At 49.1% G+C, this 26,400-nt stretch overlaps 2 protein-coding genes across 6 annotated transcripts in view; both read left to right on the forward strand.

Annotated features, from left to right (window-relative positions):
* Positions 1–7,130, forward strand: part of SCLY (selenocysteine lyase) — a 78,069-nt gene extending 70,939 nt beyond the window's left edge. The window contains exon 16 of one of the 3 annotated variants that reach the window (XM_075003977.1): positions 7,011–7,130. The gene's annotated coding sequence lies outside the window, so the exon portion shown is untranslated. Of the gene's footprint in view, positions 155–7,010 lie in introns of those variants that run through there. The other 2 variants (XM_075003976.1, XM_075003975.1) reach the window with 2 other exon arrangements.
* Positions 33–25,827, forward strand: KLHL30 (kelch like family member 30). Of its 3 annotated transcripts, none has more exons than XM_075003967.1 (8): positions 33–156; positions 7,581–8,412; positions 13,045–13,204; positions 16,168–16,254; positions 17,054–17,209; positions 18,004–18,192; positions 22,377–22,522; positions 25,318–25,827. In XM_075003967.1, the coding sequence occupies exons 2-8, from the start codon at positions 7,639–7,641 to the stop codon at positions 25,567–25,569; spliced, it is 1,764 nt and encodes a 587-aa protein (XP_074860068.1). In that variant the 5' UTR covers positions 33–156; positions 7,581–7,638; the 3' UTR covers positions 25,570–25,827. The 3 variants fall into 3 exon arrangements, with proteins under 3 accessions (XP_074860068.1, XP_074860069.1, XP_074860072.1); XM_075003968.1 differs by lacking the exon at positions 33–156 and adding an exon at positions 7,080–7,217; XM_075003971.1 differs by lacking the exon at positions 33–156 and adding an exon at positions 7,087–7,217 and having other exon boundaries at positions 7,690–8,412.
* Positions 25,828–26,400: the final 573 nt, after the last annotated feature.

The raw sequence follows: 26,400 nt of genomic DNA on the forward strand, positions 1-26,400 counted from the left end.
CCAGTCTCTCCCTGAGCTGTGCCCCTCCTTAGTGCTGAGCTCCCACGGCTGGGAGTCCAACTGTGCTGTGTCCTCTCCAAGACTCCTGAGCGCTGCTGATTGAACAGGCTGGCCAATTGATTGGATGGACAGAGGCACTTCAGAGGCAGCTGAGAGGTAAGCTGGGAATGCCAGCACTGGCCTGTGTCAGTATGGGAGGGTGTTGGTTGGAGGGCACAGCAGTAGCTGGTGCCCAGGCTCATGGCAGAGCACACAGAGAGAAACGCCATTTAATAATAGCTCCCTTCTCGGTGCTTCTCATGCAGGGAGCTTTCCAGAGTGGGCCTGCAAACTGCTGTTGTCTCCATGCAGCAGAGGGGGAATCACCCTTCAGCCCTTCTCACCAACCGTTCTCTCCAAAGTGTGTCAGGAATGGGGTGCAGGCTTCATAGCCCCCCCCAGGCCATCTGTGGGGACCCAGGCAAAGCTGGATAGCCTGCAGCCAAAGCATGCACCCTTATCCTGTTTCCTCTGCATGGAAATGTCTCTGGATGAGTGTGAAAAAGCGCAATGGCATTTGGAGCTGTTGGGATACAAGGCTCAAGGGAGAAAAGAGGGAAGAGGAAAACTGGAGGCTCTGGGAGGAGATTTTTATTAAGCCAAGTTCTCAGATGATGAAAATTGGGGCAGCATCATTGTAGTCAATGGCTAGTGGGAAGAAGAGAGGAAACCCACACCCCTATGTATGGTTAACTGTTTCATGGAGTGGTACCTAGACCACGTCACAGCAAAAGAATAAATGTCCACTACAGCCCAAGCTGAGAGGCAGCTGGCCTCTAGCTAAGGTGCAGCAGTGGCTGTACTAAGCTCTGGAGGTCCCAGGTTCAAGCCTGTCTGAGGGAAGTTACAGAGGCATGTGGCTTAGGACTGACATACTAGAGAAGAAGGTGCCAGTGCTGTGCCTACCAGATTGCCTTGTCTTTACCTGCTGCTCCAACCAAAGTTGTGGCCCATTGCATTTTTAAGGAGAGCCTGAAAATTGTGTTAGTCAGCCACGCAATTCTGACAAGAACTCATGAAGTGGGAGAATGTCCCTCTCCTGGTAGGGCTGTCTCAGCGCTACCTAATCTAAAAAACATAGAATCAGGTGATGAGGGAAATATACTTTGTCCAGATTCTAAGGAGCTGAGGCCCCAGCATCAACAGGGTCACAGGCCACTGAAAGTGTTTTTTTCTTCGAGTGGTCCCCATGGGTGCTCCATATTAGGTGTCGGGCTCACCCCGGCACCACAGATTGGAGATTTCCAGCTGTATCTCATCAGGTCATGCATGCACCGATGTGCGTTGGTCTTTCACGCGCTTTCAGTCATGTGCACGATCTGGTCCACGCCAGTTCCTCTCAACTGCCAACGGCTGCAGATGGAATCTGCTCCAGCTCCAACGCATGAGACAGATAAACTTGTTATAATATAGTTACTAGTTTCTTTCTCGTTTTCTAAGACTGCTAAAGTTTGTTTCTTGTATATAGTTTAAAAAAGAAAAGAAAAGAAAGGAAGCGGGAGAGAAGGAGGAGGAGGCCGCCTCGAGTGGTCTGCTATCTTAGAGACTGTAAACATTATCTGCTTTGTTAGCTATTAGTAGCCGTTAAGTGCCTTACTTAACATTGAAAAGAATTAAGTACCTTGAAAAGAGATGTCTTCGCCGGGGTTTAAGAAATGCGAATCGTGCCGCGAGGCCATGCCTGCCTCTGATGGCCATAGTAAATGCATTCGTTGCTTGGGAGAGGCCCATGTTGCCCAGAAATGTCCTCACTGCTCTAACCTAATTGCCAGAGCAAGGAAGAACAGGGAGATGAGGTTAAAAATTATCTTGTTTGACAAGGCCCTCCAGCCTGAACTGTTGGAGATGCCCCGGAAGGAAGGGTCCTCAGGGCCGCATAAGAGGAAAGCAACCTCTTTAACCTCCTCTACGGATAAGAAAAAGAACGTATCCCCAACTCAATCCTTGCCAGTGGTATCTGTGAGCAGGACGAGGGGGGCACAGGGCCGTGAACTGCTGGCTGTTCAAAGCAGTGAGAAGGCTGCACAACATAAAGCAGTGCCTGGGGCTCTGACTAGTAAATAATCAGCACCGAGAACCCTGCAGGCGCTGATATGGCAGGCACCAGAAGCTACGACACCAAGAGTTGCGGCACCGAGGGCACCGGAACCGGAGACCCCAGCACGGGGCCCGACGGTGCTGGAGACAGCTACACTCGTGGAACTGCACGTAGCGGCATTGGGCACAGCACCAATGCCCACACCGAGGTCCCAGGCACCAGAGATGGCAGCACCGGCCATACAGCCACACAGGCTGGGCAAGGCAAGATCCAAGACCTGGCACCATAGCCCATCCCCCGACATTCTCGGGATGCCACTTTCTCCCAGCTCTCCTCCTGAGATGAGTATGCCAGAACGGGCAACAACACCACCAGCCTTCCTGAGACCTTCATCTCCATTGCTTCAACCACCGTCTCACTGGCTCGGACATCCTTCACCGGTCTCCTTAACAGAACCACATGAGCGCCTCTATAGCGCATCCCTGCCGATCTCAACATCATCAAGGTGATCACGCTCCTCTCGGCGCTATGCATACAGATACCGGTCATGGTCTAGATCTCCATCACCGGGACCCTGCCCCTTCTGCTACAGCCACTCATATCACGGTGAACATTATTGGCACCAGGGCTCAAGATCGAGGGACAGATCCCCACCTCAACCTTTGAAGCATGGCTACATCTCCTCTCTCCCTTCCAAAAGAGCACATGCCTCTCCAGTGGGGACGGGTCCAGAGTTGTTAGACCTCGCCCTAGAATCCTCAAGGGAAAGGACACAAGAGGTGTCCAAGGAACTGGAGGAGGTTTGTTGCAGTGATGCTTCCTCGTCCTCCCCAGATGAGGCGGTTGTTCCTGGGTATATATCTCCCCCAGATGACCTCAAGCAATTTCAAGAGCTTTTTAAGAGGGTGGAACACACTCAGGCCATACAGACTGCAGAAGTGCAGGAGAAACACCATAAACTCATCAAGAACTTGAGACCCCCCTCATCATCTAAAATAGCCATCCCACTAGATGAAGCCATTATGGAAGCTGCCACAAATATATGGCAAACCACAGCCTCTATTCCACCTACAAACAAAAGGGCAAACAGGAAGTACTTTGTACCATCCAGGCATATGGAATTTCTGTTCAACCACCCCCAACCAAATTCCTTAGTAGTTGAATCTTCACAGCACAGATCGAAGGCACCACAATATAAGTCTGCGGGGTCTGACAAGGATGCAGGAAAACCAGACTTATTCGGGAGCAAGGTATACTCCTCCTCCACATTATTACTGTGCATGACCAACTACGCTGCCCACCTGTCAAATCATAACTTCGACAATTACACTAGACTTACCTCTCTCGTGGACTTCCTCCTGGATGATAAGAAACTGGTCTTGAAGGCAATAGTCCAGGAGGGCTATGTGGCTTCACGCACAGATGTCCAGATTGCCCTGGATGTAGCGGACACAGCGGCGTGCTCCACAGCCACAACAGTGATGATGCGTAGAGAGTCATGGCTCCAAACATCTAGCATCGCCAAGGATCTGCAAACGAAAACTGTAGATCTTCCATTTGACAAGGCAAAACTATTTGCTGACTCCACTGATTTGGTCCTACATCTAGCAAGGATTCGAGGACCACACTCAGGACACTGGGGATGTACGCCCCTCCCTATAGGAGTAAAAGATTCTACTCTCAACAAAGACATTACACCTACCAACCCCTGCGCTCGCAATATCAGCGGGGTTATGATCAGGGACGCCACCAACAACAACAGCAGAGGACATCCAGGCGACATCCCAAACAAGGACGTACATTGTCGGGGCAAACCCCAAGACAGCAAGTTTGACGGTTATGTTGAGGAGTGCGATACCAAGAACATCCCACACCACCAATCACAGCATATATTCCACCACCAACTCGGATCGTTTTATCGACAATGGGAAAGCATTACAACGGACAAGTGGGTGTTGGAAATTATAGCCAAGGGATATACCATCCCTTTCCAATCCCTTCCACCACCAAAACCCCCTACCCAGACCCTACCCAGGGACCCTTCTCACGAGATGAGGGTAAAGCAAGAGGTAGACCACCTCATGTTTATAGGAGCGGTGGAGAGAGTCCTGGACAAAGTCCGAGGGAAAGGTTTCTACTCCCAATACTTTCTAACAGAGAAAAAAACAGGAGGCTGGAGGCCAATCCTGGACCTATGGGCTCTCAATCGCCTCCATAGTCACAGCACTGGACGATGGGGATTGGTTCGCAGCCCTCGACTTACAAGATGAGTATTTCCATATAATAATCCATCCAGCACACAGGTGCTTTCTTCGCTTCAAAGTGGGCATGGAGCACTTCCGATACAGGGTCCTTCCATTCGGTCTCTCTTCAGCGCCCAGAGTCTTTACCAAAACGCTTGCAGTAGTGTCAGTTTACCTACACCGGCAGGGCATGTTCATTTTTCCATACCTGGATGACTACCTTCTGAAAGGTTTCTCAAGGGCAGACGCCCTGCGCATGATAGACATCACTACAAGGGCCTTTCTCTTGCTGGGTCTAGTCATCAATTTCCAGAAATCGATGACAGAGCTCACGCAAAACGTAGAGTTCATAGGGGCACGCCTAGACTCTACTACGTTGAGAGTATATCTGCCTGATGCCCGTTTTCTCACTATCAGATCCTTAGTGCAGGTGATGATATACAGCCCCACAGTGCCAATTCTAACTTGCTTACAGCTCCTGGGGCACATGGCTGCCACCATGTTCGTGGTACAGAATGCCAGACTACATATGCGAGGCCTACAGCACTGGTTGGTGACTGTGTACAGGCCAATGATTCATACCATTCACAAAAAGGTATCGCCCATGATGGAGGTGCGAAAGTCTCTGGCATGGTGGGCAGACCCCAAGAACTTGCTATCATGGGTGCCATTCCACCAACCGCAAATTGCGATTTTTCTCACAATGGATGCGTCCCACATAGGATGGAGAGCACACATGGGCAACAAAGTGACACAGGGGCAGTGGTCCCCCACAGAGATGGTGATGCACATAAACGTACTGGAACTCAAAGCAGTGTTCAATGCATGCAGGCGCTTCCGCAAATACCTGTGGGACAAGGTAGTTGGAGTCAATACCGACAACACCTCCACAATGTCCTATATCAATCACCAGGGCGGAGCCAGATCTCATGCATTATGCACAGAGGCAGTCCGACTATGGAATTGGTGCATTGCAAACAACATAACGCTAAAAGCCTCATACCTGCTGGGCATCCATAATATGAGACCGGACCAACTAAGCAGGCACTTTGCTCTCACGCACGAGTGGCAAATCCGCTCCAATCTACTCTGCAACATGTTCCACAGATGGGGGTTTCCCCAGATCGACTTGTTTGCCACCTACACCAACAAGAAATGCCCGCAATACTGCTCCAGAGCGGGCATTGGGCAAGGCTCACTAAGGGACGCCTTCATGCTCTCATGGAAGGGCCCACTGCTGTATGCGTTCCCTCCCACAAGGCTCATTCAGAAGGTCCTAGAAGTGCGAGGAGGGAGAAGGCGTGCATAATACTCAAAGCCCCAACATTGGATCAACAACACTGGTTTCCTTTGCTGCTACGCATGTCATACCGCCCACCACTCCCCCTCCTGATAGTACTGGACCTTCTCATGCAGAGTCGGGGTCCATAGCACACCCCCATCCTCCAATGCTCTTCCTGAAAGCATGGCTAATCCATGGCTCAGCACCTTAGAGAGAACATGCTCAGAAGGAGTAAAAGAGGTCCTGGAATGCAGTCGATGGGCCTCCACCAGGAAGGCTTACGCACACAAATGGAAACATTTTACATGCTGGTGTTTGTCCAAGCAATTGACTCCTCTGGACGTCTTCAGTCCCACAATCCTAGAGTACTTACTGGAACTGAAACAAGGCAGGCTTACTTTATCATCATTAAAAGTCCATCTTGCGGCTATATCAGCATTCCGACATATGGAGGAGGGGTCAGCTGTATTTGCCCATCCCATTACCACACGGTTTCTAAAGGGGCTCACAAATCTATACCCCCCACGGAAACCATTATCACCTTCATGGAGCTTGCACCTGGTCCTCAACACGCTGTCTAGACCACCCTTCGAACCACTGGCCACTGTATCCCTCCAGCTACTTACCATAAAGGCAACCTTTCTTGTCACAATTACACCAGCCCACAGAGTGAGCGAGCTGGCAACGCCACCCTATACAATTTTTTCGAAGGAGGCGGTGGTTTTACAATTAAACCTGGCCTTCCTTCCAAAGATTTCCTCAGGGTTCCACATTAATGAGCCAATAGTTTTACCTTCATTTTACCCAAAACCGCATACCTCGAGTAAGGAAGCGCGGTTGCATTCACTCATTGGCCTTTTACATAGACAGACCTAAGCCCTTCCAGAAAACAGACAGACTCCTGCTGTCTATTGCACCCAGATCAAAAGGGGAAGGCCTCTCATCACAAAGAATTTCAAATAACATTGTATCCTGCATAAAACTGTGCTATGAGTTCTGTAAGACCCCTCTGCTAGCTCTGCCCAGGGCTCACTCCACTAGAGCAATGGTGATGTCGACAGCCTTCTTCAAAGGAGTCCCATTAAAGGACATCTGCAGAGCTGCGACATGGTCATCCTACGACACCTTTTCCAAGCACTATGCGATGCCGCGGGTGTTGGATGAGGATATGTGTCTATCGACAGCAGTCCTTTCAAGGGCAAGCTGCACATAAATGTGGTACCCGCCTCCATTTTTGGGGTCATTGCTTGGTAGTCACCTAATGTGGAGCACCTACGGGGACCACTCGAAGAAGAAAGAGAAGTTACTCACTTGTATGGTAACGATGGTTCTTCGAGATGTGTCCCCATGGGTGCTTCACTACCCACCCATTCCTCCCCACTTTGGAGTTCTGCTTTGTGTCTTTCAGGAGCATCCGGGGTGGTTGATCGAGGAACTGGTGTAGATTGGATCACGCACGTGACTGAAAGCATGCGAAGGACCAATGTGCATTGGCGCATGCGTGACCTGACGAGATACAGCTGGAACTCTCTGAACTGTGGTGCCAGGGCGAGCCCAAAACCTAATGTGGAGCACCCATGGGGACACATCTCAAAGAACCATCGTCACCACACAAGTGAGTAACTTCTCTTTCATTCAATCAAATTCTCTCCTCTTTGCAAGAGGAGCCAGGAATCAATTCCCAACAGGGGCTAGTCAGTGAAGTTGGGGAGTGCAAGGGAAGGCATTCTCTCCAGCAAGAAGAAGTGCACCAGGGTGCACTTGAGCCTGAAACCTCTGGGGACACGTGCCTCAGAGGTGGAGGGTGGTGAGTGGGCTGACACACAACTCACAGAAGCTCCTGTCATCAGCCCTGCATCTGCCTAAAAGTTCTTAGAAGGACTCAGCATTAGTGAATGGATGTTGGAGAGAGTTGCGACTATTTCTTCCAGCACATCCAGCTAATCATTCATTCCTTCTTTCATTGCTTACTAACCAGGGTGGAGTTTCCATGTTAGGGCCCCCAGAGTAGGAGAGCCGTGCCAGAGGACAGCACCATGGTGAGGAACATTGATGACTTCAATTTCTCCCTCCCATCCCACCCCCAGGCCATCCTGGAAGGCCTGCAGAGCCTGCGCTCCGATCCAAAGCTCTCTGATGTCACTCTTCTTGTGGACGGGCATGAGTTCCCCTGCCACCGCAGCATCCTGGCCCTCTGCAGCCACTACTTCAATGCCATGTTCACTGGTAACTTCATTGAGAGCATTTCAGCCCGTGTGGAGATCAAAGAGGTGGATCCCGTTGTTATGGAGACTCTGATTGACTTTGCTTACACTGGAAAAATCACCATCAACCAGGGGAACGTGGAGGCACTGATCCGGACCTCCAACCTGCTCCATTTCCCCACTATTCAGAAAGTCTGCAGCCGCTACCTGAGGCAGCAGATGGATGCAACCAACTGCCTGGGCATCTGTGAATTTGGGGAGACCCATGGCTGCCCAGAGGTGTCTGCAAAGGCCTGGGCTTTCCTGCAGGAGAACTTTGAGGCTGTATCACACCAGGAAGAGTTCCTCCAGCTATCCAAGGAGAGACTGGTAGTCTACCTGTCCAATGACCTGTTGCAGGTACAGGAAGAGCAGAGTCTAGCTGAGGCTGTACTTCGGTGGGTGAGGTATGAAGAAGCATCCAGAGCTAAGCACCTGCCAGAGCTTCTAGGCCTGGTACACCTGGTTTCACTACCTGATCAGTATTTACAGAACCTGCTCTCATTGGAGCCACTGATCCAGCACTCAGAAGCTTGCAAGGCTGTCATCTCCAGATACAGAAGCACGGTCAGTGCCGTAAAGCAGTTTCCCAAACGTAAAACATTCAGGTACCCCTTTCGGGACTTTGCCCTTATTGGCATTCCCCTTCCCCCAGTGCTGTCCCAGTTCTTATCTCCTGAATTTTAGTAATTTATTTTCTGCCATGTACTCTTTGAAATACTTTTGTTTACCACCAGTGGAACTCATACCACTCTTTGGGAAACATTGCTGTAAGGTGTTGGAATGCCTGGAGTTTCTGTCTGGGAGGGAAGCTGCCATTGGGGAATTACCTGCATCAGTATCCAATCAAAATTCTAGGAGCTGTCAGCCACCTGTCAGTACCCAATCAGATATCTAGGTGTGAGAGTGCAGGTCAGACTTGCTTTCCACTCCTTTGTTGAATGGGGCTCAGAAGGTGCTATAGAAATGTGAAGGAGATGCTCTAAAGGCCAGCAGAGGGAAGTAGAGCTTTCCTCAGAGTCAGCTAGGCACAAGAATCCAGTGGAGACCCAGAGCCACAATAAATCATCTCTGTAGCTCAAGTCTCTTCTAGGTAAATTCAGAAATCCAAGGTAGGTTCTACAGGTGGTTTACCATAATCCATTCCCACCCGGTGAGTGTAGTCACATCTAGCTTGTCTACACAACAAAATAAAAGCCCCTATTATCCTGGTATGAGAGTGTCTGTCTGCCCGAGCACAGTAGGGTAGAGGGTGAGTTGCACTGGGATAGCTATACCAGTTCAAATTTATACCTTAGTTTATACCAGATATATTTTCTCACAAAGCCAAAATCTTAAAGGGACTATATCTAAAGTTCGTAATCGGTGAATAGGCAAATGGAGGAGACAAATCAGGACAAATAACCAGCCCAAACTTCCTCTCCAAGCAGTGGGCAGTAGTGCTCATGGGAGGGTGCCAGCACCTCTCTTCTTGTTCTTGGAAGAATGGCACGGTTTGTTAATTGTTTATTACATTTTCATATACATAGCAGCACAACATTTTGGTACAGCCTGGAAATGTAAAAACTACCACCAAGTCTTCCAAGATGTGTATTTCCAACCCGGCTGTGACGATGTGCCGACCTATTCCGGGTCCCGTGGGTGCACGTGGGGTTTGATACAGCGGGGGGGCGGTGGATAGCCCGGGACCAACCGGGACTCTATTAGGGTTTAAAAAAGAGCTTGATAAATTTTTGCAGGTTAGGTCCATAAATGGCTATTAGCCAGGGATAAAGTATGGTGCCCTAGCCTTCATAACAAGGGCAGGAGATGGATGGCAGGAGATAAATCACTTGATCATTGTCTTCTGTTCTCCTTCTCTGGGGCACCTGGCATTGGCCACCATCGGCAGATGGGATGCTGGGCTCGATGGACCTTTGGTCTGACCCAGTATGGCCATTCTTATGTTCTTATAGCAGCCTTATATAGTGTAGCAGCAATATGTGATTCAGTGCATCTACTTTAAAACCTAGGTTTCCACAGTATTATGAGTACCAGGAACAATGACACTCCAATTGTGAACACCACAATGCCCTGTGGCTGTTCTAAGTCCCAATAATTCTCTATACAGCCCCAGCTAGTCCAGCTAGTGGTATTTACCAATAGTGACTGATTCATTTATTCGTAACTACAATTACTTAACACTTGTCTTATATATATATATTTATTTGGCATAGGCTAAACACTAGGTTACATATAGCTGTATATAATTACATGTGACTTACCAATAACATCCAGTGCTCCCACATCTCACCAACAACTACGTTACAGTGGCCCTTCAAGTCAGAGATATGGCTTGGTTGGGACCTTTCATGGTGGTGACGTCCGGGTGATCAGGCTGGGGTCTGCTGTCTGGACTGGAAGTTGCTAGCCTCCGCCTCATGTCCAGGAGCCCACACCCTTGTCCCTGCTGAATCACCTTTTATACTGTTTCTTACTTGTGGGGGGTTCAATACCTGGCCAATTAAAGCATTTGTTACCTAATTTGGACTTTCTATCCTCCCGGCCTGTTAGAACATGTTACAAGATTTCTGCTGTCCTTGGTCATTTTCCGAACCTCCCCCTGGGACCCTCTGATGTTGCACAACCAAGATGTTCTCTTTGGGGGGCTTCCAGCTACTTGCCCCAGCTGTTCTCTTTGGGGACTTACTATCTGTTTGTCAGGATGTTCTCTTTGGGGACTCTCCAACTACTTGTCAACTTTCTGATTTCTTTCTCCTGGCCTGACTTCAGACTTTCCCACCATTGTATGATAGCGTTCCAAGATGGAGTGTATGGTCATTCTGCCTTGCGAGTGAGGCCCGGACACCAGGTGCTCGTGCTCCCACAAGCTGAAGCCAAGCTGTGATGGGGCCTCCACCCTGTACCTCTTCCAACAGGTTGTGCCTCGTAAACCAGCCTCTTTCTGGTGGTCCTCAGCAACTTGGTCCACAGTCCAGGCCCCGCCTCTGGGGCAGTCTGGTCCTGGGGCCCAGACGATAACGCCTGTCTCATGGCAGTCGGGCCTAGCAACCTTGTCGCTCCCTTGGTCAGGCCCAGCAACCTAGTCCACATAGCAGTTTATGCGTCCTACTTTCCTTGGGGAGTCATGAGGCTGGGGGCAGGGCTACCCAGGTCTGACCTCTCCACAGGGCTCCCGCCCAATGCCCTCTTGGTGCTGGGTGTCCCCCAGCCACTAATTCATGGAGAATCTCTCCAAAACACACCAAGCTCACTGCACTGCCTTCTAGCCTCCCTGCCCCTGGGCTACATCCTACCCCTGTCTGGCTGCATAAGGTGAGATAGGGCAGGAGCTCCTTTCCTCCTGATGCCAGCCCCAACTGACCAGCTGCTCTGGCCTTTATAATAGGGGCTGCAGCTGGAGCAGGACCCAGCAGGGCCATGGGGGAGGGGCCTTCACCCAATAAGGCTGTTTCCCACACCCCTGCCTGGCCAGTGTGAAGTTGGTGCTCCCTGTCACACAAGCCAGGCCAGAATGCTTGCACAGTGTGAGTTCACAAGATTCCCAGACCACTGAAACAGTTAGGGTAACTTTGAAGAAGAACATAGATTCTTGGGTGCTAATCTGAACCAAACCAACAAGCCTGACTTCTTGGACAGAGTGGGAAAGCTGGTTTTCCGCCACTAATTTGTTCTTTCTTTATTCCAAGCAAATGAACAGAGTGACCTTTACTTATTTCTTTGCTTTGTGAAATGCATCCTATCCACTGGATTTCAGGATTCAGATTCAAGCAGAGAGAGCTATGTTGTCTTATACCTGCTGAGGAGTTGGCCTACACTTTTTGGCTGTTTTAACAAAAGGCAAAAATAGAACCTTCATCTGACACAAGCATATGATTCTAAAACAAATACTTAGCTGCAAATAATTCACCTCAGATAGCTACAGCAAAAACCTAGTTAAGATTTTTGTGCATCCCAGGAAATATGTAGATCAGCTCTACAAGAATCTGGTACCTGGGCTTCATGTGAAGTGGCTGATGCAGTATAATAGTAACTTGCAGCTCAGCTGCAGCCTCAAAGATTTTTCAGGTTTACCACAACAGCATTACTCCTGCAGGAACTGCCTTTGCTAGTAGGGAAGTTTCCCATGATGGCTAATGGATAGTAATTTGAGGCTGATGTCCTCTTTTGTGAGGAGTGCGGGGGGTGGTGGTCAGGAAGGCCAGGGGTTTGTGGGCAGGAAAAGCACATACTTTCAATAGTAAATATGCAAAAAAAAATCCACATGCTCCTGGAGAATGGAAAGGGAGATGCCTGGGCCAGCCAACATACTGAGCCCAGCTCTGCGGAGGGCTGTCACTGCTGGGCTGACAGGTGCAGTAGTTCACATGTGATAACCAAGCTGTGCTCCTTGGGCAGCAGCCCTAGTGGGAGAATGCCCAGGAGCAGTGCAACACAGGCTGCAGTGTGAGATCTAGTAGCAGGGGCACTGCATTAATGGCTACAGGAGGAAGACAGTGATTTTCTGCCCAGATAATGCCAATGGTGGTAGCCGAAGTGCTGAAGGAAAAGAGCACACAGACAGTAGGCAGCAGGGAATGCTGGCCCAAGCTGAGGCTACAGTGGGTGGAGCACTTCATCTCCCTGCATAACAGGCTTTCATAGAATCCTAGGGCTGGAAGTGACCTCAGGAGGTCATCTAGTCCAGCCCCCTGCCTAAAGCAGGATCAACCCAACTAAACCATTCCTTTGCTTGTCTCCCACCCCCCATTTTCCATAACCAAGCTGAATTTGGATGGGCAGCATTCAAATTTACAAAACACCCCTTACATCACACATGGGGATGGATAACCTCATAGACATGGGCCCTGGCGTCCAGAGCCATGTGATAGCATTGGGCTCTCAGGTCACATTTAACACAGAAGCTTTGTAGCTCTTTGACCAAGGAAAGCTTGAGAATGAGCCCTTGAGTGTAAGTGATACAGCACAGTCTGCCTGAGTCTGCAGACAGCCTCCTGCAGAGGGAGCAGAAGCCACTAGTGCTGGAGAAGAATCATCTGGCTCTTCAGCCACTGTGAGAGCAGACTTGCCATTCTAGAGCCAATGGGTAGGTCTGAATGCAATATCACTGACCCGTAGCTCTGAGTAGTCCTGCCCAGGAGAATGGGGAGCAGGCACTTAGCCACTGAACCTGATTCTGTTTCTTTTATCTCTGGCAAGGTGGAAAACAGATCCTTTGTCCAGATGAGCCTTCTTGCCCTTCCACAGAAGCTGGAGGAAGTGCTGGTGGTGGTCGCAGGTCGAGCTCTGGAAGAGAATGAGATGGAAGATGTGGAGCTGCCAGTCTCCCAGAACTTCACCTTTTACAATCCCAAAACCAGTAAGCAAGCAAAACGAGGCTTAGTCCTAGCAGAGGTTCAGGCAAGGCCCAGTGTAGGCATGTAGCCCTCTCTGCCAGTCTCCAAGGGAGGCCATGCCTCTTCGCTGCCATGTCCCACTAAGGACAATCTAAGTACATGGGGAGGTGAGCAGTCTCCGTGTTTGATTCTCCTGTGGGATGGAGCAGCGAGTAGTTCAGAATCCCAAACCCTCAGGTAGGGCCAAGGTACCAAACACTGTCTTGGATTTCAGCCCTCAGAGAGGTGAACCCTAGCAAACGGGGTTGGCAGGACTCAGGCACCCAGGTACAATGTGCTGTCCTGGCTCTCGTGAGAGAGAGGGCAGTGGGTCTAAGGAGAGGACGTACTGGCAGTCTAGGGTGGGTGGCAGAGCTTGGGGGCTGCAGGCCTGCCTGACTCCACTGTGTCCTCACCTAAGGACCTAACAGCCATGAAGTGAGCCCAGTGGGCAATCCCACAATAACAAGCTGATCATGTGTTAGATGCCCCTGCCACTAGACTACTGTTGGTTATTCCTGAGCTACTTCCCCCGCTCCCCTCTGGGTGTACTTGAACCCTGGGCTCATCCTGGTCTCTGGAGTATAGTGCTCCTGGCAGTCCCAGCAGCTCTGTCACCTTGGTCAGGGCTGGCAGCTCTGGTAGCCTGGGCAAGTCCTCTGTGGGCTCTTGTGTCAGCAGGGGAAGAGCACAGCCAGCCATCAACTTTGACAGCTGTTGCCCAACTGAGCTACAGGGCCTGCTTTTTACCCTTCCTTTTCTTGCCCCCCCCCCGCAACTCTCCAAGGGACACCACACCACTTTGCTCCTCCCAGGCCTGGATGGCAGTGGTGCAGGCTGTTGCACAAAGGTAGTATTAAAGCAGAGGTTTCATTAGCTGATGGAGATCTTACACCAGGAAGAGCAAGGCAGTGACTACATGCACACAGTTGTGCCCCAGCTGTCCTATTCAAACCACTCTCCCAGCACTCTGAGGGTAGCTGGGGGCTGCGCCACCTGCTCATCTCTCTGGCACTCTGGGGCTGGGGGTTGTGCTGCCCACTCAGTGCTCCAAAGCTAGCAATCTGGGGCTGCACTATCTGCCTGGCTCTTCAGCACTCTGAGGACGGGTCTGGAGCCACACTGTCTATGTGGTACTCCAGGGTCTGAAGGCTGGCTCTCTGGAGTCTGGGGCTATGCTACTCACCTGGCACTCCAGGTCTGGGGCCATGATGCCAACCTGTTGCTCTGGGGCTGGGACCGTGGGGACACACTGCCTGGCACACCTGAGCTTTGGCCAAAGAAGCAGGGGCTAGCAGTGACAAAGGGTGGAGGGGAGTTGGGGCTGGTGGACATGGAAAGGGAGAGGAGGGGATTTGGGCCAAAGGGGCAGAGCTGGGGGGCTGCCTCCTCAAGCCAGACAGTCACACAGCTCTAGTGTCAAAATGCAGATTAGAAGCAAACAGAAAAAAGACTCCTGGGCACTGAGTGTCTGGTCACGGTTTCTGACTCTGTAACTATTAGCTCCTTAATGACTCAAAGGCCTGGAACCAAGCTGCAGAGCACTGTGTTTATGGCTAACAAAGAAATTGTCCATGCCTGGGGCTGAACTAACAGAGAACCCTTTACATCAGAGACTTAGAAACACTGTAACCAGCTGAGCTCATCCTAGAATGAAGCTGTTATCAGGGTGATGTACTGCTGAGTGTCCTTGGCTTTTGTCATTTACTGAACAGCTGCTTTCCCCACGGACTGATGCTGAACCGGGAGGCTGTCCGGCAAGCTTTCAATCACTCTGCCTAATGCTAACTCTGTTGCCCAGGTAACAAGCCCATGAGCCAGACGTTCTGCAGTTAGAGCACAGAGATGGCAAAATCCTGGCAGACTGACGCAGTTGCAGGAGACTTTGACAACATTATGTACAGAAGGACCAGAGCAAATTAACACCCGCTTCCCTGGTGCTCAGGTCTCAGCTTCCCTGTGCTAAACTGTAAGGGACTAAGCAAAAGCCCTCTGAAGTCCAAGAGAAGACTCCCATTGACTTCAGAGGGCTGTAGGTCAGACAGCAGAGCAGACTTACTGCAGGCAGGTGCTAGTTTCATACAGAGGAGAGCATGCATGCACTCCAACGCAGTAGTCAGTGGGTAATGCCCTCCCTGTGCTTTGAGAAGTGCAGGCAATCTCACACATTCAGGCACAAACTGATTTCCACAGGCATGGGGCAGCTTTCCTCTCCTGCTGTGCACAGTGTAGCACAGACAGGTCTGGCACAGACAGAGACAGGGCCAGCTCCCTAGCAGGTGTAAATCATTGTAATGCCATTGGCATCAATGGGCCAGATCACCAGTTGGTGTAAATTGGTGTATCTACATGAGGTCATTGGAGTTGTGTTGATTTACACCAGCTGGGTTCAGGCCCACAGAGGCAGGAGAGTTCCATTTTGGTGGTAGATTTATTTTCTGTCCATTTTCTGTCCTGTGAGTGGAGCCATTTGCTTAGTAAAAGGAGAAAACCTTCCATCAAACTTACACTTGTTAGCATTCCACACCCATCCCTTGTGCACACTGTGTTACAGCAGAGATGGCTGAGGACTACTGGGGCACCAAGTAAAGCTAAGGGAGCCTGAGTAAAACTGCTCAGACTAGAATAGGAGTTGTAGTTAGGCTTCCTGCTTTCCTTTTCAAGAGCACAATGAAGGGCAGTTGTGCAGCTCAATGTATAGCACAAGCTTGCTGGCATTTGGCCAGCTTTTGTTACTGGGAAAGGAGTAGGGAAACCTGGGGAAATGGGCAATGTTGACTGTGCTGATCCCACCTGTTATTTAGAGCAAAGGAAGCGTGTTGTCCTGCATTTTGGTCACATGCCAGGAAGTCAGGAGTGCTGGGAAGCTTAGAGCATGTAGTGCCTTATGCCTCTGGATCTGGGCAAACCTGTGGGTTCCTTATTATCTGGCTTTCCTATGTTTCAGAGAGATGGACGGCTCTGCCTGACTTTCCAGATTACAATAAATGGGGCTTTTCTTTGGTGGCTCTGAATAACAATGTTTATGTCACAGGTATGTAACTTGGGGTTCTCATCCAACCCCTCTGTAGGACCAAAGCTGGACCCTTGTCATTGGATTTCCTTGGGTTTCCCTTCCCCTGGTTAGTCTGGTGGCCCCACAGCGTTTTCTCTGTTTCATGAAACTGAATACATAAATAACACATTAATTTAATAAATGCTGTTCTTTACATAGCATCCAGCAGATATTTTGCCAATACGGAGCATTTCTGAGGAATTTCTATGGAATCACAGAACTCCTGGGCAGTAGTTCAATAGTCATGTTGTCTAATACTGGACCTCTTTGAGTAATTTTAATTAAATCAGTGAAAGGAAGAATGACCCATAACACCACAGTGCCATGAACTAATTATGCACCAGGCTGCACTTCATGCTCAGGTGGTATGGTTTTTGGAGAGATGCCCCCTCTGCTCCATCTCTCTCACCATAGTGTTCTGCTGACGTGCGTATCACTAAGGCCTGCCAATATCTGAGCTTTTCAGTAGAGGGCGCGCTCCTGTGGGTTTACTCTCTTGTCTGCCTGCATTTACATTTGATAACCTTTTATTTTCATGGGTTTTAGATTAGCTTGTTTTTATTTTCTGGGGTTTGCGTCTGCTGAGCTCCAGCCAGCAGCCTGTGGTGCTGTATTCTTTGTAATGTTGTCTTCTAGTCTGTAGATAGTCACAATTTGATTTAATACCTGTGAAGTCCTGGATTTCAAGACCAAAGATTCAGTGTAGGACCCTGCCTGAGGCAGGGCTGACTGCCCTGCGGTATTTTTCTGGGTGTGTAATGGATTGTTTTCTTCCTAGGTGGCTCCCGGGGGACACAGAATGACACCTGGTCCACAACCCAATCCTGGTGCTTCCATCTCAAGGAGGGTGCTTGGAAACCCATTGCACCAATGCTGAAACCCCGCACAAACCATGCCAGTGCTGTCCTCAATGGAGAGATCTATGCCATTGGCGGTAGGTGCCGTTCATCTCTCTGGCCACCTCCCCTTTCGCTTTTCTGTCAGTCTGATAAGGCTGCAATACAAAGTATTTCACAATAGCTGAGCCCAGAACAATGGACTTAAACAGCAGGTGGAGAAGTTTATCGAAATGACAATTTAAATGTTTGTGTTTGCTGCTGAGTTAAAGCAGAGACTGGAGAAAATAGGAAAATGCAGCGTAGTGTAAGCATACCTAAGCCACTGCTAGCATGACTGCATCTTAGCAGCATTCAACCACTTCACACCTGCAGAGATGACATGTGCTCTCATCCATCCTATGCTGGTAATCAGCACAAACCTGCACAGTAAGCAGGCTCATTCCTCGATCAGCTCCTGCTTTCATTCTGCACACGTCCATCTCAGTTGCCCATTTAAACCTTATTCAAACAGGTCCACTTGCACTTTCTCCCAGGTCACACCTAGTGCCTGGAGACACCCATAGGACCAGCTCATTGTCCTCCTTCAGATCCTCTGTTGAAATGCCTACAGAACACTTGACTGTGGTTATGCAGTTGGCATGCAATGCTCCTGCTCAGTGGGCTGATTGCTCTGTTTTGATTGTTTCCTTGTGCTCCGCATTTGTTATATCCATCTTGTCTCCTGTCTTGTACTGAGTTTGGAAGGGCTTGGGGGCAGGACCTCTCTCTTTTCCAAGTGTTTGTACAGCGTATGGCTCAGTGGGGTTCTGGACTCCGAGTGCTATTGTAATATAAATAGTACTCTCTGTGCTGTGCTAACTTTTCTCCTGTCTCCTTTCTTGGTATGTAGGGACCTCGGTGGACACGGTGGAGGTGGAGTGCTATGACCCCTATAATAACAGCTGGTGCCCCATCAGCTCTGCCCTGAAGTATGTTAGCAACTTTACTGCAACTGGGTGTCTGGGGAAGCTCTATCTCATTGGCTCTTGTGCTGTCAAGTACAATGCACTAACCCTGCAGTGTTACAACCCTGTCATAGGTAAGGAGAAGGAACAGCAATGAGTTTCTCAGACCCAAATGCATGAGCCTTGGAAAGGCGCCTCCCAGTGCTGCTGTGTCAGGCCTGGTGCATGAGCATCAACACATTCTCCTGCAACACGTGTTGCCCTCCAGGAAATCAGGATGCAAGGAGCACACATGGGTCAGTTATATGAGACTTGCATTTGCCTTTGCCTCTTCCTCTCAAATCAGGGGCCAGGAAATGTGGTAGCACTTCTGTGCTCATTATGTAGCAGGAAGGAGGAATTCCTTCTGGGAGATACCATAAATGCTGCACTTATTCTGTGTCAAAACCTACATTTTTTTGCCTGGCCTGGCATGACTTGGCACAGCTCCATTGCCCTCCATGGAACAATACTGGTTTCCACCAGCTGAGGGTTGGTGCCTTATTCCCTTAGATCAGTGCTTCCCAAACTTAATATATTTGCATACCCCTTTTGGGACTTTGACCTTATTGGCGTACCCCTTCTCCCAGTGCCATCCCAGTGCTTATCTCCTGACTTTTAGTGATTTATTTTCTGCCGTGTACCCCTTGAAATCCTTTCACATAACACCAGTGGTATATGTTTTTGACACAATAACGAGGCTCGTAGATAAGGGAGAAGCAGTGGATGTGGTACACCTAGACTTTAGTAAAGCATTTGATACGGTCTCGCATAATATTCTTATCGACAAACTAGGCAAGTCCAACTTAAATGGGGCTGCAATAAGGTGGGTGCATAACTGGCTGGCTAATCGTACCCAGAGAGTAGTTGTTAATGGTGCTCAATCCTGCTGGAAAAGCATAACAAGTGGGGTTCCGCAGGGGTGTGTTTTGGGACCAGTTCTGTTCAATATCTTCATTAATGATTTGGATATCGGCATAGAAAGTACGCTTATTAAGTTTGCAGATGATACCAAGCTGGGAGGGGTTGCAACTACCTTGGAGGATAGGGTCATAATTCAGAATGATCTAGATAAATTGGAGAAATGGTCTGAAGTAAACAGGATGAAGTTTAATAAAGATAAATGTAAGGTGCTGCACTTAGGAAGGAATAATCTGTTTCACACATACAGAATGGGAAAAGACTGTCTAGGAAGGAGTACAGCAGAAAGGGATCTAGGGGTTCTAGTAGATCACAAGTTAAATATGAGTCAACAGTGTGATGCTGTTGCAAAAAAAGCAAACATGATTCTGGGATGCATTAGCAGGTGTGTTGTGAACAAGACATGAGAAATCATTCTACCACTCTACTCTGCGCTGGTTAGGCCTCAGCTGGAATATTGTGTCCAGTTCTGGGCACCCCAATTCAAGGAAGATGTGGAGAAATTAGAGAAGGTCCAGAGAAGAGCAACTAGAATGATAAAAGGTCTGGAGAACATGACATGAAGAAAGGCTGAAAGAATTGGGCTTGTTTAGCTTGGAAAAAAGAAGATTGCGGGGGACATGATAGCGGTTTTCAGATATCTTAAAGGGTGTCATAGGGAGGAGGGAGAAAACTTGTTCTTCTTGACCTCTGAGGAGAGAACAAGAGGCAATGGACTTAAGCTGCAGCAAGGGAAATTTAGGTTGGACATTAGGAAAAAGTTCCTAACTGTCAGGGTGGTCAAGTACTGGAATAAGTTGCCAAGGGAGGTTGTGGAATCTCCCTGGCTGGAGATATTTAAGAACAGATTAGATAGATGTCTATCAGGGATGGTGTAGATAGTGGTCGGTCCTGCCGTCGGGGCAGGGGACTGGACTCAATGGCCTCTCGAGGCCCCTTCCGGTCCTAGTGTTCTATGATTCTATGTGCCACAATTGGGAAACACTGCCTAAAGTATGGAGAAATGCCAAACAGCTGCTGCCTGTTATGTGTAGCTATTACCAGTTATTTAAAACACACACAACATTGAAATGTCTCCAGTTATTTACTTATGTGGAGTTTCATAAGGAAGTATGAGAACATTAGTGAGTAGGAATCAAATACGGATGGAGGAAGAGTGCTACTTACATGATGTCCAAGCCCTCTCTGATTTGCAGTATTACGTGAGCAAACTGAGTCAGCCTCAGCTATCAGCTCACCCCCCAAATGAACCCCAAACTCACATTCTCTTCTAGTTCAGGAAATGTTCACTGTGAACTTCTTTACCCTAGCAAGCATTCTGTCATGTAAGCTAGCTCAACTGATGTCAAGGGGAGGCAGCGCGTCCTACTGGACTGGGATCCAGGAAAGCTGGATGCTACTCCTGGCATTGCAGTTGGTCTGTGGGTGATGTTGAGCGAGTCCCCTCATTTCTCTGACTCACTTTGCCAATTGTAAAATGGAAATCATGAAACTGATGCCTTTGCAAAGCTCTGTGAGAGCCTCTGATTCAGAGCATGACAAAAGAGCTGGGTATTATTATATTACTCTTGGGATGAAGCATCTCCCATGCTGGCCCTCTGTCTTCTACCATCATGTGCGCATTTCCCCCATCTGATGTGGTTCTTCATTGGAAGATCAGGTGTATGACCCCTTTCCCAGGTCACAACTATATGTATCTCAGTGGGATAAATGTAACTGTGATACGGCAGGGATGCATGACAGTATGATGATCTCTCAGCCTGGAAAGTTAGTCTGGAGCTATTAGTGTCTCACCTGTTTCGGAACCCCTTTACTAGCACCCATGTGCCTCTTCTTACTCAGTAGGTTTTAGATACATTGCCCTGAAGTCAGACAAGTGACTCAGCCTTAGTACTCTGAGCAATCATATGACAGTAAGTAGCCAGAATCACCCTTTGAATATACCACCATGGCCGTGTCTACACTAGCCCCAGACTTCGAAATGGCCACGCAAATGGCCATTTCGAAGTTTACTAATGAAGCGCTGAAATGCATATTCAGCACCTCATTAGCATGTGGGCGGCTGCGGCACTTCGAAATTGACATGGCTCGCCGCCGCGCGTCTCATCCTGACAGGGCACCTTTTCGAAAGGACCCCGCCTACTTCGAAGTCCCCTTATTCCCATCTTCTCATAGGAATAAGGGGACTTCGAAGTAGGCGGGGTCCTTTCGAAAAGGAGCCCCGTCGGGACGAGATGCGCGGCAGCGAGCCACATCAATTTCGAAGTGCCGCGGCCACCCACATGCTAATGAGGCGCTGAATATGCATTTCAGCGCTTCATTAGTAAACTTCGAAATGGCCATTTGTGTGGCCATTTCGAAGTTTGGGGCTAGTGTAGACACGGCCCATGAGAAAAGATTAAAGACCTGAGTTTGGAAAAGGGAAGGCTGAGAGGAGATGTGATCGCAGCTTTCAAGCACCTAAAGGGAGCAAAATTACTCTCCTTGGCCTCTGACGACAGGGCAAGAAACAAGGGGCTTAACTTGCAGCGAGGGAGGTTTAGGTTGGACATTAGTGAAAATGTCAGTCGTTAAGCACTGGAATAAATTGCATAGAGAGGTGGTGGACTTTCCATCATTGGAGATTTTTAAGAACAGGTTGGATAAATATCTAAACAGGGATGGTTGGTCCTGCCATGAGGGCAGGGGGCTGGGCTTAATGATCTCGCAAGGTCCCTTGCAGTTCCAGTATTCTATGATTCTTTGCTCTGTCCCTAGATGATATACCAGACTGGTTAAAGCAGGACTCGTGCTGTGTAGTTCTTGTGAAAGAAGAGATATGCTTTCACTCCATTAGCTGATTGAAATACCATAGCCCAGTTTAACTGCACATCAGCTCACCAGAAGCTTTAACCTTTGAAACTAGCGCAAAGATCTATAAACAGAGACAACCCCAAAATATGCTCCTCCTTATGCCTCTTTTCAGCTGTACCAGAGTCCAGCTGATCACAGGATCACTGTTTCCTTCCTACAAGTAAATTACCTTCACTAATGTAATCAGGCTAATGTCAATCAGGTTGGATAATGTTTGGAGAAAACCCGTCATGGCGGCATTGCCAATACACTAGGCCCAAATGGTAAAGAGTCAGTTACAGGGCATAATTTTCCATGAATGTAATGAGTTGACTCCTGATTTACACCAGTGTAAACGATATAAGAATCAGCCCTTTAAGCTGTTATGGTGGGCCAGCCTCCTCACTCCCTTCCTTGTAATTCTGGAACCCTAGGGGGTTGAGTCTCTGTAGTACCCTGTGATAACTTCAGTACTAGTCAAGGCTCTCAAGCACTTTCCCGAACTGACAATGGCTGTTTCTGGCAGAGGTGTGGAGTGCGATTGCATCCCCATTCATCCCGAAGTATCTCTCTGCTCCACGTTGTGCCTCCCTGCATGGAGTGATCTACCTCATTGGAGACAACACAAAGAAGGTGTATGTGTATGATCCGGATGCTAACATCTGGCAGAAGGTAGGTCAAAGTGGGTCACTGGGGTGCACACGGGTGGACCTGGATTTCCCAGTGCTGTGTTGAAGGGAGGGCTTTATTTGATAGCATATGTGGATTTAGTGGAGCCTAACTCAGAGTATCTGGGCACCCCTTCTCTGTAAGCCTCTCCTGAGAGAAAGTACAGCTTGGTCACAATGGTTCTCAATTCCAGGCTTCTCCACACTGAGACATTAACATGGCATTGGGGCAGACCAGTTCTTCTGCAGCTGCTGGGCAACTGGTACTGGAGTCCATTTCCGTTCTGCACCCCTTCTTTGTTGTGTCTGACACTTCCACAACCCTCTGTTGAACTGACCAGGGTGGGGTCAAGGGGCCAATGAGCTGAGACCCACCAAATTCAAAGTAAAACCCTAGCCATTGCTGCTTTTACTGCCAAGTCCCTGGATGTGGGAATCTCACATAGAAGGTTCTCCTCTTCTCTGATTCTCCTGCCAAAGGAAATCTGGGAGCTGGTGGCTTTAGTGAGCTAACCCAAATGTTTATCCTATAAACCCGGGAAGGCCTGACTGGGAGCGAGGGGGCCCCAGGCAGCAGCACTTCCCTGGGCCCTGCTGCACTTCACAGAGCTTGTGTATAATGTTGTTGCAGGGTTGGGTTACACAAGATCATTCTGGAATCCTGCTGCAGCTGTTTGCATGGCGTCAGTGCTCAGCTGACCAAGCTGCCCCCACTCTTATATCCCAGACAGGTGCGGAGAGATCCCTGCCAGTCTCTCCCTCTCCCACCTCTCTTTTTTTTGTCTGCTTATGAATAAGGTTCAGTGCCCCATTGGTCACCCATTAGTTCCAGTGCCAGGACGGGGGTCTGTTAACTCTTTTAGCATAACATGCACAATTCTCCTTCCTTCGCTGCCTGCAGAGCAGATGTCACCCTCCCCACACAGCTCTGTTAGCATCATCTAAGCCAAGCTTCACTTTGTTTCTTTCAAGTTGTCCCACCCATCTGTCCTGGAGTCAGGCTTCAGTGTAAGTGCTGCAACTGCTGGGTACTCTGGTCAGGGCACCCTTCCTCTCTCCACAGCCTGTTCTCACCCGCTGTTCTAGCTCTTGTCATAGCCTGCAAGCACCCAGGAAATGGCATTGCTTTCCTGGAGTGCACAACAGCTGGCACAGTGAGACCTTGAGCTCAGTCTATACCAGTGGTGGGCAACCTGCAGTCCAAGGGCCACCACCGGGGTTCAGTGTGTGGCCCACAAGACATTTTGTTTATTGTTGCCCATGATCTGCGTTGCCAGAATCCACTGGTTTCTGTGCGCATAGTTTTCTTCCTGTCGGTATTACTAAAGTGACACAAACATAAAGCAGAGACGCATGCAGTGAGGTGCATGCTGACTGTGAGAGCCATGCGTTCCCTTTGCACCTATCGCAGCACTGCTACAGTGCAGTCAGCACACCTCACAAACCCTAGGAATGCCAGTGCAGATAGCAAAGCTGTGCCATCCCAGAGACCATCTTGGTTATGACAATCTTGTGGCTCACTGAGATGAAGGAGGGCCGCTCTTTAGCCTAGGCTGCCCATCGCTGGCTTAGACACTACTGTAATAAAAGTTATACTGATAGATCCAGAAAGAAGGGATAGGGCCATTGACTAACTAGGGTTTACAGCAATGTATTTTGAGGGAGCGTTAAAGGAGAGGAGCTCCTGGTAGGCCTATGCCTAATTGGAGCTGCAGTGAAATCTGCTTAGCCATGTAGATATGTTGGTGTCATGATTAGGCCTCACACACTGCTCCAAGCTTCAAATTGGCCACTGGGCATTGCCTGGGTCATGTTTGTGGGCATGAACAATTTGTGGAGGTCAACCCATGTGCTGAGTGCCCCACGCAGAGATTATATGTGCCAGCAGCTGGATGCTTTGAATGGAATGTGGGGATGTAGCAGTCAGGAAGCTTGCCTGTAAGCATTTCCCAGCCCAACCCCCACACTCCTCAGCTTCCTGCTACAGGTCACAACCAAAACCCTCTACACCCATGCCGCTTTGCACAACCCCCCTCCTTCACCCAAATTCCCTACCAGACCCTGCACCCCTTCCTGCACCCCAATCCTCTACCCTGAGCTACTTTCTGAGCCCAGCTGCCATCCCAGACCATGCACCCCCACCATAGAATAGCGCTGTACCTTGACTACTTACTCCACTCAAGAATGATTGCCCAACCCTGCACTAAGCGCACTGTAATGGAGGTGTAGCTTTGCAGTGCAGCTGCTCACATGCACACTACACTAATCTGGTTGTTGAGCACTTGAATTAACTCTGCACTGAAGATACACATGTTCTTTCACCTACTTTCCTCATGAAAGTAATGGAAAAAGAAACATGTTTACCTGAAGGATAACAAGAAGTCTTATGACACCTTATAGACTAACAGATATTTTGGAGCATAAGCTTTCGTGGGCAAAGACCTACTTCATCAAATGCATGAGTGGCGGGGGGGGTGGTTTGGAGCTTATGCTCCAAAATATCTGTTAGTCTATAAGGTGCCACAAGACTTCTTGTTGTTCTTGAAGCTACAGACTAACACAGCTACCACTCTGATACTTGAAGGATGTTGCTCAGGTCATCAGTGTTTCTGTGTGCAGTATGGAGTTCCAGTTGCGGGGGTGGCAATTGGTAATGCATCAGAGACAAAGCTGAAACTCTGGCTGTGTGGACTCCTGTTTGTATGTAATGAATGCTTCTTGTTAAACACAACCTGTGATGTCATGTATTGTGATGTGCTAGTGAGCTATAGCCCTCTATCATGACTGATATGTCAACAGGTGCAGCTGCTTCACACTCTGCATGAAAACGGAGGCATGGTACCACTGGGAGGCAAACTCTTTGTGACAGGTGGGCGCTGGAAGGGCCTTGATGGTGACTACCGGGTGGAGATGGAAGTTTATGATTGTGCCAAGGATATTTGGACAAGGGAGGGAGCCCTGCCATGCCTCTGGCTCTACCACAGTTCTGCCTCCATCTTCATGGACACATCAAAGTGGACGGAGCCCTTCCTGGGAAATCATGTCGAATAGGAGAGTCTGGGACCCTAACCCTGGATTTGAATGGTCCTGCCCAGGATTTGGAAGGACATGTGGTGCTTTATTTGTTTGAATTATCACCATTTGTGCACGTATTTTTGCATTCACATTTCATGTGGACTTTGGATTAGAGGTACTCAGCCTGACTGCTGTACAGTGACACCTGCTGGGAGAAGTCAGCATTACGCACGGAAACCTCAGCGCCTAGTTCATGAAATGGTCTTGAAATACAGTTCTTCTGTGGCAGTGGTAGGTCTGGCTTCTTAATTTATTTTTTGCCCATTGCCGTCGAAAGCCCTGTGCTAAATCTGTGAGGCTTCTGCAGGCTCAGCCTGTTTATACACTGAGAATAGGACAAAAAGTAACTCAGACTGACCTGAGCCAAACTCTGCCATAAAGAGAAGCCGAATTGGAAACTAGACTTCTGTAGCAACTCTGAGTGAGTGCTGAGTGTAATCCTGGTGAAGCCTGTCCTGCATGTGCTCCTAGAGGGTAGCAGTTCTATACCCTGTGTGAGACTCCTTTAGGTAGTACTCTCTGTGCTGAGGCCCTAACTAGTCCAGTCCAGTTGGGCCACCTCTGTCAATTACCGTGTCAGCTGCTGCCATCTGCAGTTCGCTCTCAGCCATACTAGCCAGCTGGGAGCAAAGGGCAAGGTATTTGGTCATTGCTCTCCATCTGCAAGTATGTTGTTGGGATTGGCAGACCTACAAATGAATCCTCATCTAGAATCTGGTTCAAAGCCTACAGCTGAGCACAGGCCTTCCATTTGGGGAGGGGGCTGAGGAAGGGGAGCAATTGCACGGGGTCCTGGTGTTTCAAAGG

Source organism: Carettochelys insculpta, chromosome 10 (assembly GCF_033958435.1).
Source record: "Carettochelys insculpta isolate YL-2023 chromosome 10, ASM3395843v1, whole genome shotgun sequence".
NCBI classification, from domain to species: domain Eukaryota; kingdom Metazoa; phylum Chordata; order Testudines; family Carettochelyidae; genus Carettochelys; species Carettochelys insculpta.

What these genes read in the sequence shown, in the direction of transcription:
- KLHL30 (XM_075003967.1), top strand. Translation starts at nt 7,639, where the DNA reads ATGGTGAGGAACATTGATGACTTCAATTTCTCCCTCCCATCCCACCCC. An exon ending in TAACAATGTTTATGTCACAG is followed by an intron (nt 16,255 to 17,053) that starts GTATGTAACTTG and finishes TTTTCTTCCTAG; the next exon opens with GTGGCTCCCGGGGGACACAG. An exon ending in ATGCTAACATCTGGCAGAAG is followed by an intron (nt 22,523 to 25,317) that starts GTAGGTCAAAGT and finishes ATATGTCAACAG; the next exon opens with GTGCAGCTGCTTCACACTCT.